General features: G+C 34.9%; 1 protein-coding gene across 1 annotated transcript in view; it reads right to left on the bottom strand.

Annotated features, from left to right (window-relative positions):
* LOC145667423 (uncharacterized) overlaps positions 1-9877 on the bottom strand; it is a 136491-nt gene extending 126614 nt beyond the window's left edge. The window contains exons 1-4 of the mRNA XM_081734913.1: positions 9771-9877; positions 4708-4928; positions 757-938; positions 421-562 (exon numbers count right to left, since the gene is read on the bottom strand). Of these exons, the coding sequence (XP_081591039.1) occupies positions 421-562; positions 757-938; positions 4708-4928; positions 9771-9826 (601 nt within the window). The 5' untranslated portion in view covers positions 9827-9877. The remainder of the gene's footprint in view (positions 1-420; positions 563-756; positions 939-4707; positions 4929-9770) is intronic.
* Positions 9878-12855: the final 2978 nt, after the last annotated feature.

Here is a 12855-nt window from a genome sequence, read left to right as displayed (position 1 = left end):
ATATATTAAAATGTAACCAATTATTCATACTTGAACATGTAACGGTGCTCAACAACATAAAAAATTTCAAATGGAGGACCTGAGTTGAAACATATTCCAAGTCCACAGACATATACCAAGGTATAGGTATTTTTTACGTTACTATATCTATTTCACACTGTTAAAGCTTTAAGGAGGGACAACAAGGAACGTAGTTAATACGACAAACGACAAAAAAGGCATTTCCAAACAAAAAACATTCAATATTATGGTACGTAGGTATAATGTGTTTTTCTCCTCCTAAAAAAGAAAAAAAGAAAAGAAAAAGAAGTATTCCGGTGGATTTTAGAACGTTTTTCAATGTATATCTTCAATTAAAACAATATTTTGAAAACCATTATCGGTATTGTAATTAATTTGAATAATATAATTTTTACTTACTTTCTATAGGTGAGAATACAACAAGTGTATCTGATAAAGTAGGGATTTTGAAAGTTGGTTGACTTCTAGAGTTTCGAGAATCGGTGGTTGTTCTGGGTCTTTTCGCTTTTGGACCAGGGTCTTCCCGAGATTCTCGGAAGGCCTAAAATACAGTATAAAAAACATTATAAGCGAAAACATATATATATATATAAAACATTACAGTATAAAAAACATGTCAAACTAATAAATATTGCTGATGACAAGATCTTTGGAAGACATATATATACACATACAAATAAAATAAAAGAAAATAAAATAAAGTAAAAATGGTTATATCACTATTGCTATACTTACGTCAATGAAGAATAGTTTGGGTTTCAAAGCCAACGTAGGGCATTTATCTCCTGTGAAATAATTCCATAGGATTTCTACATTGAACTTGTTGTTCTCTGAATCACGAACTATGCCATTATCCCAACCATGAGTGAGTACGCAAATCACTATACAAGCCTCTTCAGAGTGATCTTCAGATGCAACTAAGAAACAAAGAAAAAATCATAAAATTATTATACGGCTAAAATTTGAACTTTAAAATTGGTAATTCGATAGTATATTTTATTGTTGTCATGAGATTAGCATAAACTCCAACAACTCCCAGTTCACATGGTCAAAAGCCTTTCTGGATCAATAAACACCACATACACCTCTTTCCCTTTTTCTATACATTTTCACCGATCACCCTTGGTAATCTAATTGCATCTCTTGTGTCCTTACCTCTCCTAAACCGAACTGCTCCTCCTCAACTTTTTAATTTTTCTTCTATACAACCTTGTATTTAGAATTCAATCAATTTTTTTCTGCATGAGACATGAGATTAACAGTTCTATAATCCTCACAACTCTCTGGATTCGATTTCTTAGTCATCGGTAACATAATCATCTTCAGGAAGTCTATTGACCAGTCTCCTGTTTCGTATATTTCATTGCAGAGTCTGAACAATTCTTTCTTGCCTTGTCTCCTATAGCTATTCTTAATGAATTCGACTGATATATTTTATTATCCCACTTTTTTTTTATTTATTCCATTCTAAATTACTGATATAGGTTTTTCAAATTTTCCCGAAGAATCCTGAATTCGTTATCATCCATACACATCATAGATGCTTTAAAATATCAAATAATACTTTCGATAATGTAGATACTTCCGAATATTTAAGATCAGTATTAATAGATCAAAACCACATCGATGAAGAAATTAAATATTGACTGATAACAGGGAATTCGTGATATTATTCGCAGGGTGGAGTTTCAAGTTAGTCCAGTGAGAAGAGGGAATTGTACTTGCAATTCATCTCGCCTACTATTTTAGCACTTAATCCATCTTTTAACTAGGTTCATATGCAGTCTTCATGGATAGTAACATGAAGTACTGGATGCAGTCTCACAGCTTGAATCAACTTTTCCATTTTTCTCTCTCTCTCCATCTCTCAGCGCTCTTCGTTGCTGGATCAGAGTAACTGGAAGCTCTAACACTCCGTGAGAGGAGTTTTCTCTACACTATGCCTTCTCTTGTTTCAATATGTGACATGAGGCATGGTTTGATTGCTTACAGTTTCCTTCGTGTGCTGCTCCTCGGCTTGGAAGGCTGCCTTGTTATCAAAGCTGACCTTAGTCAGAAAAATAGTTTCCATCAGACTACCAGCTGTCAACCACTGGTCGAATCCCCCACTGAAATCACCAGTTTTGGAGGTAAATAACTAGGTTACTGTTCGTCGCCCCTTATCTTCCATAGTTTTCTCAGAAAGATAGTTTTGAAGGCTGCGAGAAAGACAGTAGTTTGTTGGTGCAAGAACTAGTAAATACTCCGGGTGGAATATTTGGTTCCAGTCACATTCCTCGATCTTAGCAAAGTCCTTCTTGCTATATGTGAGATAGCGTTTTCACCTGAGCAGACCCTTGCAATGAACAAGAGCAAGTTTTTCCAAGAATGCAGTCCGTGGGACAGTAGACATCTGAATTGATTGTCTAGTTATGTGCCAAGAGCTCAAAATTGATTATCTCAAGTATATTCCACCAAACACTCAAGAATACTTAGCTGATATGGAGGTCCTGTTTTGGCACAGTTCCTGTGTCCCCCCTTTCGGTAACTATTGACGTTTGCATGTAATATAGTGGTAAAGGATCCACTTTTTATCCAATGTCACCATTCTATTCAGAAATGGCTTACATCTGTGACGGGTGAACAGGGAATTGCAGATGTCCATTCGCTGCTGCTTATGTCAAGACGTTAACGAATGCATGGAGAGAATGATCGAGTGCATATAGAAGGAAAATTCGTAGATTCTGGCTACAGTCGGCTTTCGTAGCGTTGCTTCTTCCACGGCAGGAGGACTGTAATCCTAGAAAATTCGTGTTGTGGTGCATATTTCCTGGACTAAAAGTCAGGTCATTTTCTCTCATTGTGAGGTATTCCGAGTTTCGACACTTACCCAAAGTCCTGCGGATAACGGCGAACGGTCCAATGGTTGACACGAAGTTTGCTGGCAAATTCTTTAACAGTTTTCATTGGATTTCGCTTCAAAGTTGCTAGCAGGGCATCGGTGTCCAGCTGCACAAGTTTCCTTTCTCGTTGCTTTTTGGTGAGGCTAACGTCCCCAGAATGAAATCACCTCTGGCACTTCTGCACATCTTCAGCACCCTGACCATATATGGCATTGATGTTCCGTGCTGCTCCACTGGCTGAATGTCCCAAGTGAAATTCATACAGCATGACTTGCCCTGTGTAGTTCTCCGATATTGTCATGATCAAATACAATCCACAATTGCAAAACGTGGGGTAGATTGTTTTACATACTGTTGCCCAATGAAGTGTTCTATATGAAACAGCTGTGACAGTGTGATTTAATTCACTGTATAAAGGTAATTTGCCTTATTTATTTTATTATCTTTCAAATACTAGAATTCTTCCTATAAATCTTTATTCTAAATCTGTGCACCCTGCACTCTCTGCTTCACACACATCATATTTATAATTCCACTTCTAGACCAAATTTCTATGCTCTAAATATTCCTTGTTACACATATCAAAAAACACATTTGAAACATCCGACATTATGAGCTATATTATTTTACACATCCGGCTTCCCTAACAACGCAACGGCCATTCGCATATTAGATAGCACTTTTCGCCCAAACATATTTCCCAACAATTCTCCCTCCTCTACAAAAGTAGAGTTGCATATACCTGATCCACTGATTTAAATCTAGCAAACAACAAACTAATAATTCATTTCTGTCCTGCTGCTTCACCCTTAAGTGTATTCCCATCTGACAGGTGGTCTCCTTTATCGAGAGGTTGTTCTGAGATCCTCCTGAACTTCTGAAGTACGTTGTTCGCAATTCGTACCGGGTGTATTCCTATAATACCTCCGCCGAGTAGGAAACAAGTTTACTTCACTATTCGCTCGTCATATTGCATCATTGGAGAAGTAATTGGATAAGGTTACCCATGGAATGAGCTGATAGAATACAATCATTGGATCACATTAAGCAATTATGATCCTGAGTATGTCCAGATACAAGTGATTGTTGAATTCTAAGTTACGACATACAGTATATTTAAAAATAAATTATTCTTAGACAGAAGCAAAGCAGTAAATGCGTTACCGTATCATATTATAATATGGAAATTTCTTATATATATATATATATATATATATATATATATATATATATATATATATATATAATGGTTCTTATTTCTCGGCTTCCGATTCCGATCTCAAATTTCTAAGATTTGAAAGACAATTGTAATTTGATAAACAGTTATTTTAAGGAAGTAACTATTAGGTGATTAAAGATATGATGGAAATAACGTTAGATGTATATTTTTTGTTTAAAAAACTACTGCAAATTGTCACATGATGCCTTTTTTTTATTAGAAAAGTTGAATTTGGATCCAATATTGCGGATTTTAAGGTGGCTGCCATGATGGTAGTATACAGTAAAAGATGTGATTCTACTTACATTACCCTATTTAAGATACGTTGTCACTTTCTCTAGTCATTCCAAATTAACAATTTACCTTTGCCTCACATATTGTATGCTGTAAATTCATTGGAAACTTTAGGTTGCTTGGGGCACAATTTAATATTATTCAATTGAACTAATTTTTCTCATGAATCACTTTAGTATGATGTGGAACTATTTTAGAGGGTATAACTAAAATAACCTCGGCATTTAAAAAATAAGAACAACTCTAATATATATCATGTATTGTGGACTACGTTATTTTAGGAACAATTACCTTTACTTAAAGTTTGTTTTAAGCTCTTTACTGTAAAATGTTTGTGTTCCTCAATCTTGAGACCGAACTTCTCCAAGGTTGAGGCCAATTCTGTTGAATGTGATGAACCGTCATCCTCGGTTTCATAGAATATAATGGCACGCCCTCTATGTTTGAATTTCAAGTTGTATTCTTTGTCATCCTCCGTCATTGGAGTTTTGGTTCTCACGGTCCACTGTGGTCTACAAAGAAGAGCAAGAAAATAAATCAATATGGCTGATAGTCAATCACTAAGAAGTTCATATTTTAGAATAGGAGACTGTTAAAGTGATACAATTTCACAATTTTCCTTTCTAACATAGTGTTATATACAATTTTTGCGGTCAAGGCAAAGCGAGAATAAAGTTTTGATGTTAACATGGGCTTGAATACAGTAAATCGAGCACTCTGTTTCATACTGAGAATTAAAATGGTCTTAGTATTTTAGCTTTACTCACTAAAATGTGTACACACTTTATAAGAGATGTTGCGTATCAGTCCTAAACTAAATTGTATTGAATACATCATAAATAATACTACAATAAGGCTTAAGTAGTTTTACATGCACATTGTGTTTCACATGATTTGCTTAGTTAGATTTAATCAATTGACAATTTGATTAAATTGTAATATATATATATATATTTTTTTTTTACAATTTAATCAAAATAAACTGCGGTGGGCAGGATTGATGGTGTGCGCAGGCCGGTGTAAGCTTGTGAGCCGCAATTTGGAGAGCACTGGCTCCAGTACAAATGTGACCAAGATCATCGCTCTAGCTATCTATTGCTAAAAATATAATTTAAAAAATCGCTTAGACGTATAGAATATAGTTACCCACCGTTAAGGTCGCCGTTATCGGTTAATGTATTAACTCTATTAACATACTTGGCTGAGTTCGTGCGTGCCATCATAATTGGTCTACCTATATATATTGCGAAAAACAAAATTCAACCAGTTGAGGATGCTCCAAGAGCATTGCCAGAACGAACTTAAAAAAAACAGTTTGTTATCTACGGCAAATTGCTTATATATACATAGGGTGCTTCAAAACAATACCAACAACGTTCTGGAGGTGATTCCTGACACCAAAATAAGACAAAAAGCATAGACCAACCTGGGTGCATAAGTGCTTCCTTTCGGAGCCATAGGATCCCGAAAACATGAAAAAATAAACTTTAAAAGTATTTAGCTCCAATAGTATGGCTCTACCGTAGTCGGGTCAAGACTTCACCTACAAACTAGTATGTGCCCTATCCAACTGTGTCTCAGAATCCTGCGCTACTTCCGCAACAATTTTTATAGAGGTAATTGGTGAGTACTTCAAATTATATGGCCGTAGCCAAACTCCATCAATAAAAATTGTTGCGTGAGTACCTTAGGATTCTGAAACATGTATTTTAGCACGTATTAGCTCCTAAGTAAAGTCTTGATCCGATTACGATAGGCTCCATAGTATTTGAGTTATGGACTTTTAAAGTTCATTTTTCATGTTTTCGGCAGCCCGTAACTCCAAAAGGAAGTATTTCTTATCTACGGCAAATTGCTTATATATATATATACAGAGAGAGAGAGAGAGAGAGAGAGAGAGAGAGGGAGAGAGAGATACATACATACATAGGTATAGCAAGCCAAAGATGGTAGGCTATTTGTCTCTTATAACTAGAGGAAGAATAATTGCGTATGGGAAGCCGGAATGCCTGAAAATCAAGTTGTTCGAGCTATGAGCCGGAATACTAAAATGGCAAGGTATTGAATTGAAGGATTCGAAACAGAAGGGGAACGGGGATTATAAACTAATGCAAAAAGTGAGCAGACGGCAAGTGACAACGGAAAACGATTTTTTTTCGATTATTGAAGCTGACGCAGCAACCCCTTCGCTGCTACAATAAATCTCAAAACAACCTTAGGTCTGAAATGCAGTACAGAGACATGTAATTGTACACATATTCTTTGTTTTGCTTTGTAGGTCAAAGTAACAGACGCACATATACATGCTCGCTTAGAGTTCGCAAGGACGCACATCAACAAGCTACAAGACTTCTGAAACCGTGTAATCGGGAGTGATGGGAAAACGTTTAGTTTATACGAAGGAGGAAACTGTAAAACGTTTTACGATATGTGATTTTACAAAGACACATGCTCAAAATTGGAAAATTCGCAACATATCATCTCCATCTATTCCTTGAAAGTGGAAGAAAAGACACATGGTTGTTAAAAAATTGACACTACCCGAGCTTCTTCAACAGCACTTCACTCTCGTTGAACTATTTGAGCGGTACCTTAAACACGAGATGATAAATATATTAGTTTCACATTCCAACTTGTATGCATCTCAAAACGGTGAAATGAAATATAATAATTGCTGTTGAAGATATCTGAGCGTTTCTGGAAACACTTCTTAGCGAATATGTTCAAGTGCCAAGATATCATACGCATTGGGAAGAAAGCGAGGATACAGATAATACGCAATAGCATTAGCCATATTACGAAACAGATTGAAAAATCTTAAGATACATCCACGCATGTGACAACATATATCTCAACAGTAATAATAAATTTGCAAAAGTAAGGAATTTGTGGGACATGAGGAAAGATGGTTAAAGAATGATGACAACGAGATAAATCTTTGTGCGGATGAAACAATGATATCCCACACGTACGAAACAACATATGAAGAGAAAACTAATTAGATTTGGTTATAAAGTTTGGTGTCTGTATATGCAGTTGGGATATCTTAAGGAGAACCTATCAAGGGGTAACAAATGGAAATACACATTAGGAATTGAGTGTTGGTATAGGTGGAAGTATTGTTCTTCATTTGATCTCGGCGTTATCACAGGTTCAATTTACAATTTTTATTTTGATAATTATTTTACTGCATTCCGTCTGTAAGAAGAAATAAAAGACAAGGACATGATGCTGCAGGAACAATTAGGGCAAACAGAGTTGAACACACAGCACTGGTTGATCTAAAAATGTGAGAACAAGAAAAATTTGATTAGGAAACAGATGCAAACAGTGCGATAACTCTAGTTTACTATAACATATAACTAAAACAATATTATTACTATTGCATCAACTTAAGCAGGAGTGTGCTAGCTGCGTTTAACATTTACAATCTGTACAAGGGCGGAGTTAGATGAGAATGTTGTAAGTATGAGAATGTTGCAGGTAACAATGAAGAAGTGATACTAAAAGGTGCTTGCTTTTCCTATAAATGTATCTCTCATCAATTCTTGACTGCTATATCGCGTGATTTGTAAGAACAAAGTGGTACAATTAGATCTATTGGGACTCACATGAGAAATTATTCGAGTATACTTATAAAAGTATGTAACCCGACAAAGCATTAGAAGAACATCAACAAAAGGTGACAGAAGGTGGGAAAGGAGTGTCCGAAGAAATTCAATATGATTGGGAACATTATATTATTGTAATTGCTTAGGTTGAAAAAACATGTGAACAGAATAAGAATAATTTCACAAAAAGTATCAAAAGTATAATGTGGCATCGCACTCTCAATGGTTCCTAGAATTTCACGCCAGGTAATATCATATGCTGGAGTGAATCTTTGTCTTTTGTGCATGTAACAGAAAAAAAGTAAGACATCGAAATTCAATGAAAGAAATACTAATATTTCACATTAGCCCACAATATAAAATATTCATTTTTACAGATGAAGACACAGAAAACTAAAGTTTACATACAAGAACCTTCCCTCTTTTTCCCATTCTTCTCTTATTGGAACGGGGTTAATTAGGTAGTTAATGGTAGTTAATACATGAGTTTATCGTTGCATTCGAGTAAGAGGACTCAAAGAATGAAAACATTAAAGAATTACAAAATTTGAAAACTTAAAATAATTAAAATAAATGGGTTAAATTGTGTATACATATATTTACAGAAAACTTCATTAATCCGGATTAATTGGGTATAAGGTGATGGCCAGATAAACCGAAATAACCTAAAAGATCAAGTAGAAAAAGCATTAAAAATCTGTTTATAGTAACAAAACACGTTTATTATTTCAATTAAAGGTCTTAGATCTCTACTGTAATACACGCATGTATTGTGCAGTGGGCAAATACAGTATAGTATTCTTAATCGTTACAGAGTTATGATGCAAATGCGATTGTTGATTTCTAGCCACATTAAATTCTTGCATTCTATTTTCTTTTTTTTGGTCTATGTGGATTAAGCAAGGTCCAGCTTATCGGGGTCAGACAATGTTTCACTGTATAAGAAAGCATGATCAAAGAATTTTTAACCTAAAATATAATAGATAGGATTTCCTGTACTATCTAAAGAAAATTTAAACACTAATAAAAACTCATTTAAAAATACCCAAGATCACAGATCAGGCCTCAAGTTGGTAAACAAGAAGAAGTTCATGATAGGTTTCAGTGAATTTCAATATGGCACTCGTACGTTACCCTGGACATATTATACTAGGTATTAATAAAACAAACCGTAGTCATGTTAAGACGTCTAACTATGTATAAGGAACGACCATATGATTAACTGTTCAAGCAAGTAGCCGAACATACAAATGCCTAATGCATATTTGGGTATATTATGTCATACTTGCTATAGGGCTACCTAGATTTTGACATAGTTGAGTGATAGATATTGATATAGTGATAGCGATAGATAACTGGTGGTAGGCGAAGTTGGTAAATTTGGAGGAAGAATAGAAAATTCGGGGAGAAGTTAATCTGAGGAGAAGAATAGTAAATTTGGTGGAATAATTATTAATTTGGGGTGTTACATTCAAGCCCTTGAGAGTGATGCATACCGCTGTTCGAAGCACAACTATGTCGTGTATTTGACGAATCTTAAAACCGCTAGTAGCATTTTCGCAAGAGATACTACTTTCAGCTTGCCCTTTTACAATGGACCCTATGCTGGGACCTTCCAAATATATCAATAAGTTTAAAATGTATTTATAGACGAATTCTATGGTACTATTTTTGTTTCATTCGAACCATACATACGAAATATTGTTAAATGCTTTCTCACAATAGTAATTAAAATGTACGTACTCTTTAATGGGAGACTCATTTTCGTCATCCGTATATTGTTGTCTTGATTGACTCATTCTTCTGGGATTTCTAAGTAGGACTATTTTAAATGTTAGTCACTTCTTAAAAGACCTGAAAGGAGAGAAGAGTGTTTAACATCATATTCATGCAGAAATATGTTACGAGAAAAATATTATATTTTCCTACAACACACACTTTGTTTCTCTTCATTGTACGATAAATTTCTGTTATTTTCTAATAGGTATTTAACTGTTAATAAAAGTTTATAATAGATAATGTATTCATCATCAGTCAGAGAAAAGCACAGTACATACCGGTACCTATTTACATATAATATAAGAATAGTTCACTTATGCGTAGCTCATGCAGACACGTAGCCAAGGGGAAGTCCGGGGGCCCGGATCCCCCTTGGAAATTATAAATTAAAAAATAAGGAAGGATGAAACAAAAAGAAACGAGGAAAAGAAGTATCAGCGTTAAAAAAGAACTACAGCAAGGCACTGATGTCTGGACCTGTGCCTTTCACCCCTGACGAGATGTTAAATGTAATGGCACGAAGAGGGAAAGGGAGCTTGCTTTTATAAATGTTTGTTAGAGACAGAATAAGAAGGTTATTGACGTGTGTTTTACAGTCTGTTCCAAATAACAAGTTAAATAAGCAGTAGCCAATGATACGCAAACTAAAGCACAGCGTTGTCGGCATGTGCCCTTCCCATTGTTTCCTCTCCGCTCCAGCCTTACGAGAAACGCATTAGCCCAATTACTTGCAGTACATGGTGGCGAATGAGCGTGTTATCCTGGAAAAGTTAGGAAACTTGAAATTTGTAAAAAGTTATGGAATTAGCAGAATTTCTGCCACTAATCAGGGAAATTTCAAGCTTTCAAAAACATAGTGCCATTCTGTAATAGTGTGGACATTTTTTTATCATAATTTTTCGTCGTCGCTTTTCTGGTCTATCAAACATGTTATTTCAGAAACAGTTTTCTACTGCTCCTTTAATTTGACATTTGGAACAGACAGTAGTTGACGGAATAATAAAAACAAAAAGATATGTGGAAAGAAAGTTCTGTTAACATTTGACTCAACGGAGAAAGGAACGCAGATATTGTAAAATATTTGCAAGGCATTATTGGATATATATACCTACTTTTTATAATAGTGAGTATGTACTTTTTTTATATAGTTGAGGTCATAATGAAAGGAAAATTGTTATATTTGAATGAACGGAGGAAGAAACATAGATATTGTGAAATATTTTTCAATACTTTTTCTATATTCTTTTACTCGAGATTTCTTCATAGTTTCTTATTAAAATACTTACTAACATATCCTCATTTTGTTGTCCTAATAAACTAATATATGTTGCTAGTAAAGTAGTTTAGAATAATCGATCCTCTGGTGTGATAATCACAGTATTTCATCTCTCGGACCCCCCTCATTACGAAATCCTGGCTACGTGCTTATTTCCAACTTTACTCACTTTATGACTATTCAACTTTCACAGTTATTGTACATCTATGGATTTTATTTGCTGTAAAACCTAGTACTTAATCTCATTTCTTGGGCCTTCATCTTTTAATCTCCACCATTTTATCCTTTTCTTTCTGTCTTGTTTGCTTACATATTTATCCATTATTACTTCACAATCGGCTATAACTAACCTATGGTATGCTGCAACACTCTTTTTCCATTTATCACTCTTCTGTCATTTACTTCCTTAAGGGTTTTTTTTTTTTTTTTTTTTTTTTTTTGGCTCAAAATATAGTCAATGTGATTGCGTACGCCCTTAGTCTTGTAAGGTATAATCTGGCTGTTTCACTTCTCGAGGTAAGTGTTAACTACAATTAGGTCGAGTGAAAATGCGTGATCTATAATCATTTCAACTTCTGCATTCCTATGGCTGAGGTCCAGAAAATGGCGTTCAATCTTATGTCATACGTGTGTTCTTAAGAGATTTTTTGAAAGACGCCAAAACAGTAGAAGGGGTATTTACATATGGTTCGTATAAGTGCCGTATTTCTACGGGACTGTTCCTTATTGTGAGGTGCCCTAGCGTTCCAGGAAAATTCTTAGGAATGCTGAATTATGGATTTGTGTTTAACGCTTTCATTCCTAAATTTAAACATATACGTATTCATAATTTCCAAGAAACTGCTATTTCACGTCACAAAAATGTCATATCAATGTCAGTATTGTTTTGTTGCGAGGGTACTGTCACTAGCCCTCAGCACTAGCGACGGTAATAACTAAACATGGCTTACTTGATGTGATACTGAACTGGTATGACGCATTACTATTATTATTATTATTATTATTATTATTATTAGTATTAGTAGTAGTAGTAGTAGTAGTAGTAGTCGTAGTAGTAGTAGTAGTAGTAGTAGTAGTAGTAGTAGTAGTCGTAGTAGTAGTAGTAGTAGTCGTAGTAGTAGTAGTAGTAGTAGTAGTAGTAGTAGTCGTAGTAGTCGTAGTAGTAGTAGTATATGTGCCTTAAAATTGCCAAAGAGAAGGTATGTTCTGGCAAAAAAAGCTGACTCATACCCCTCTTATTAGATTATGCAATTGTGATGGAAAATTGTCCCATGCTAATCAAACCGAAAGCGTCATTTTTATAAATATAGATTCATATATTGGCAACAAATTCATTTTTATATAAATATTTTAATGTAATGAATGAAGAGGGTAATACTTGGGGTACCGTATATAGGATATTCTATTATTGCTGAATATGATTTGAATTCGTTTTCAGTAAACATTATTATACACAACCAGGCACGTAGCCAAGGGAGAGTTCGGTGGGTCCGGACCCCCCCCCCTTAGAGACCAGAAATGAAAAATTAAGGAAGGATAAGACAAAATGAAATGACAAAAAGAAGGATCAGCGTTAAAAATTAAAAAGAAAACTACAGGAAGCTTTTGCTTACTCTTTCTTATGAGGAGATTTGTATTACTTGCAATATGGTGGTGAGGTAAGCGAGATATTCTGGAAGAGTCAAAAATTTGAAATTTCAAGAAAAGTTATGGAATTCTCAGAATTCCTGCTACTAGTCAGGGAGATTTCAAGGTTTCGAAAGCATAAGTGCC

This window comes from Thermobia domestica, chromosome 1 (genome assembly GCF_964235325.1).
Source record: "Thermobia domestica chromosome 1, izTheDome1.hap1.1, whole genome shotgun sequence".
NCBI classification, from domain to species: domain Eukaryota; kingdom Metazoa; phylum Arthropoda; class Insecta; order Zygentoma; family Lepismatidae; genus Thermobia; species Thermobia domestica.
This window is presented reverse-complemented; position numbering and strand designations above follow the sequence as displayed.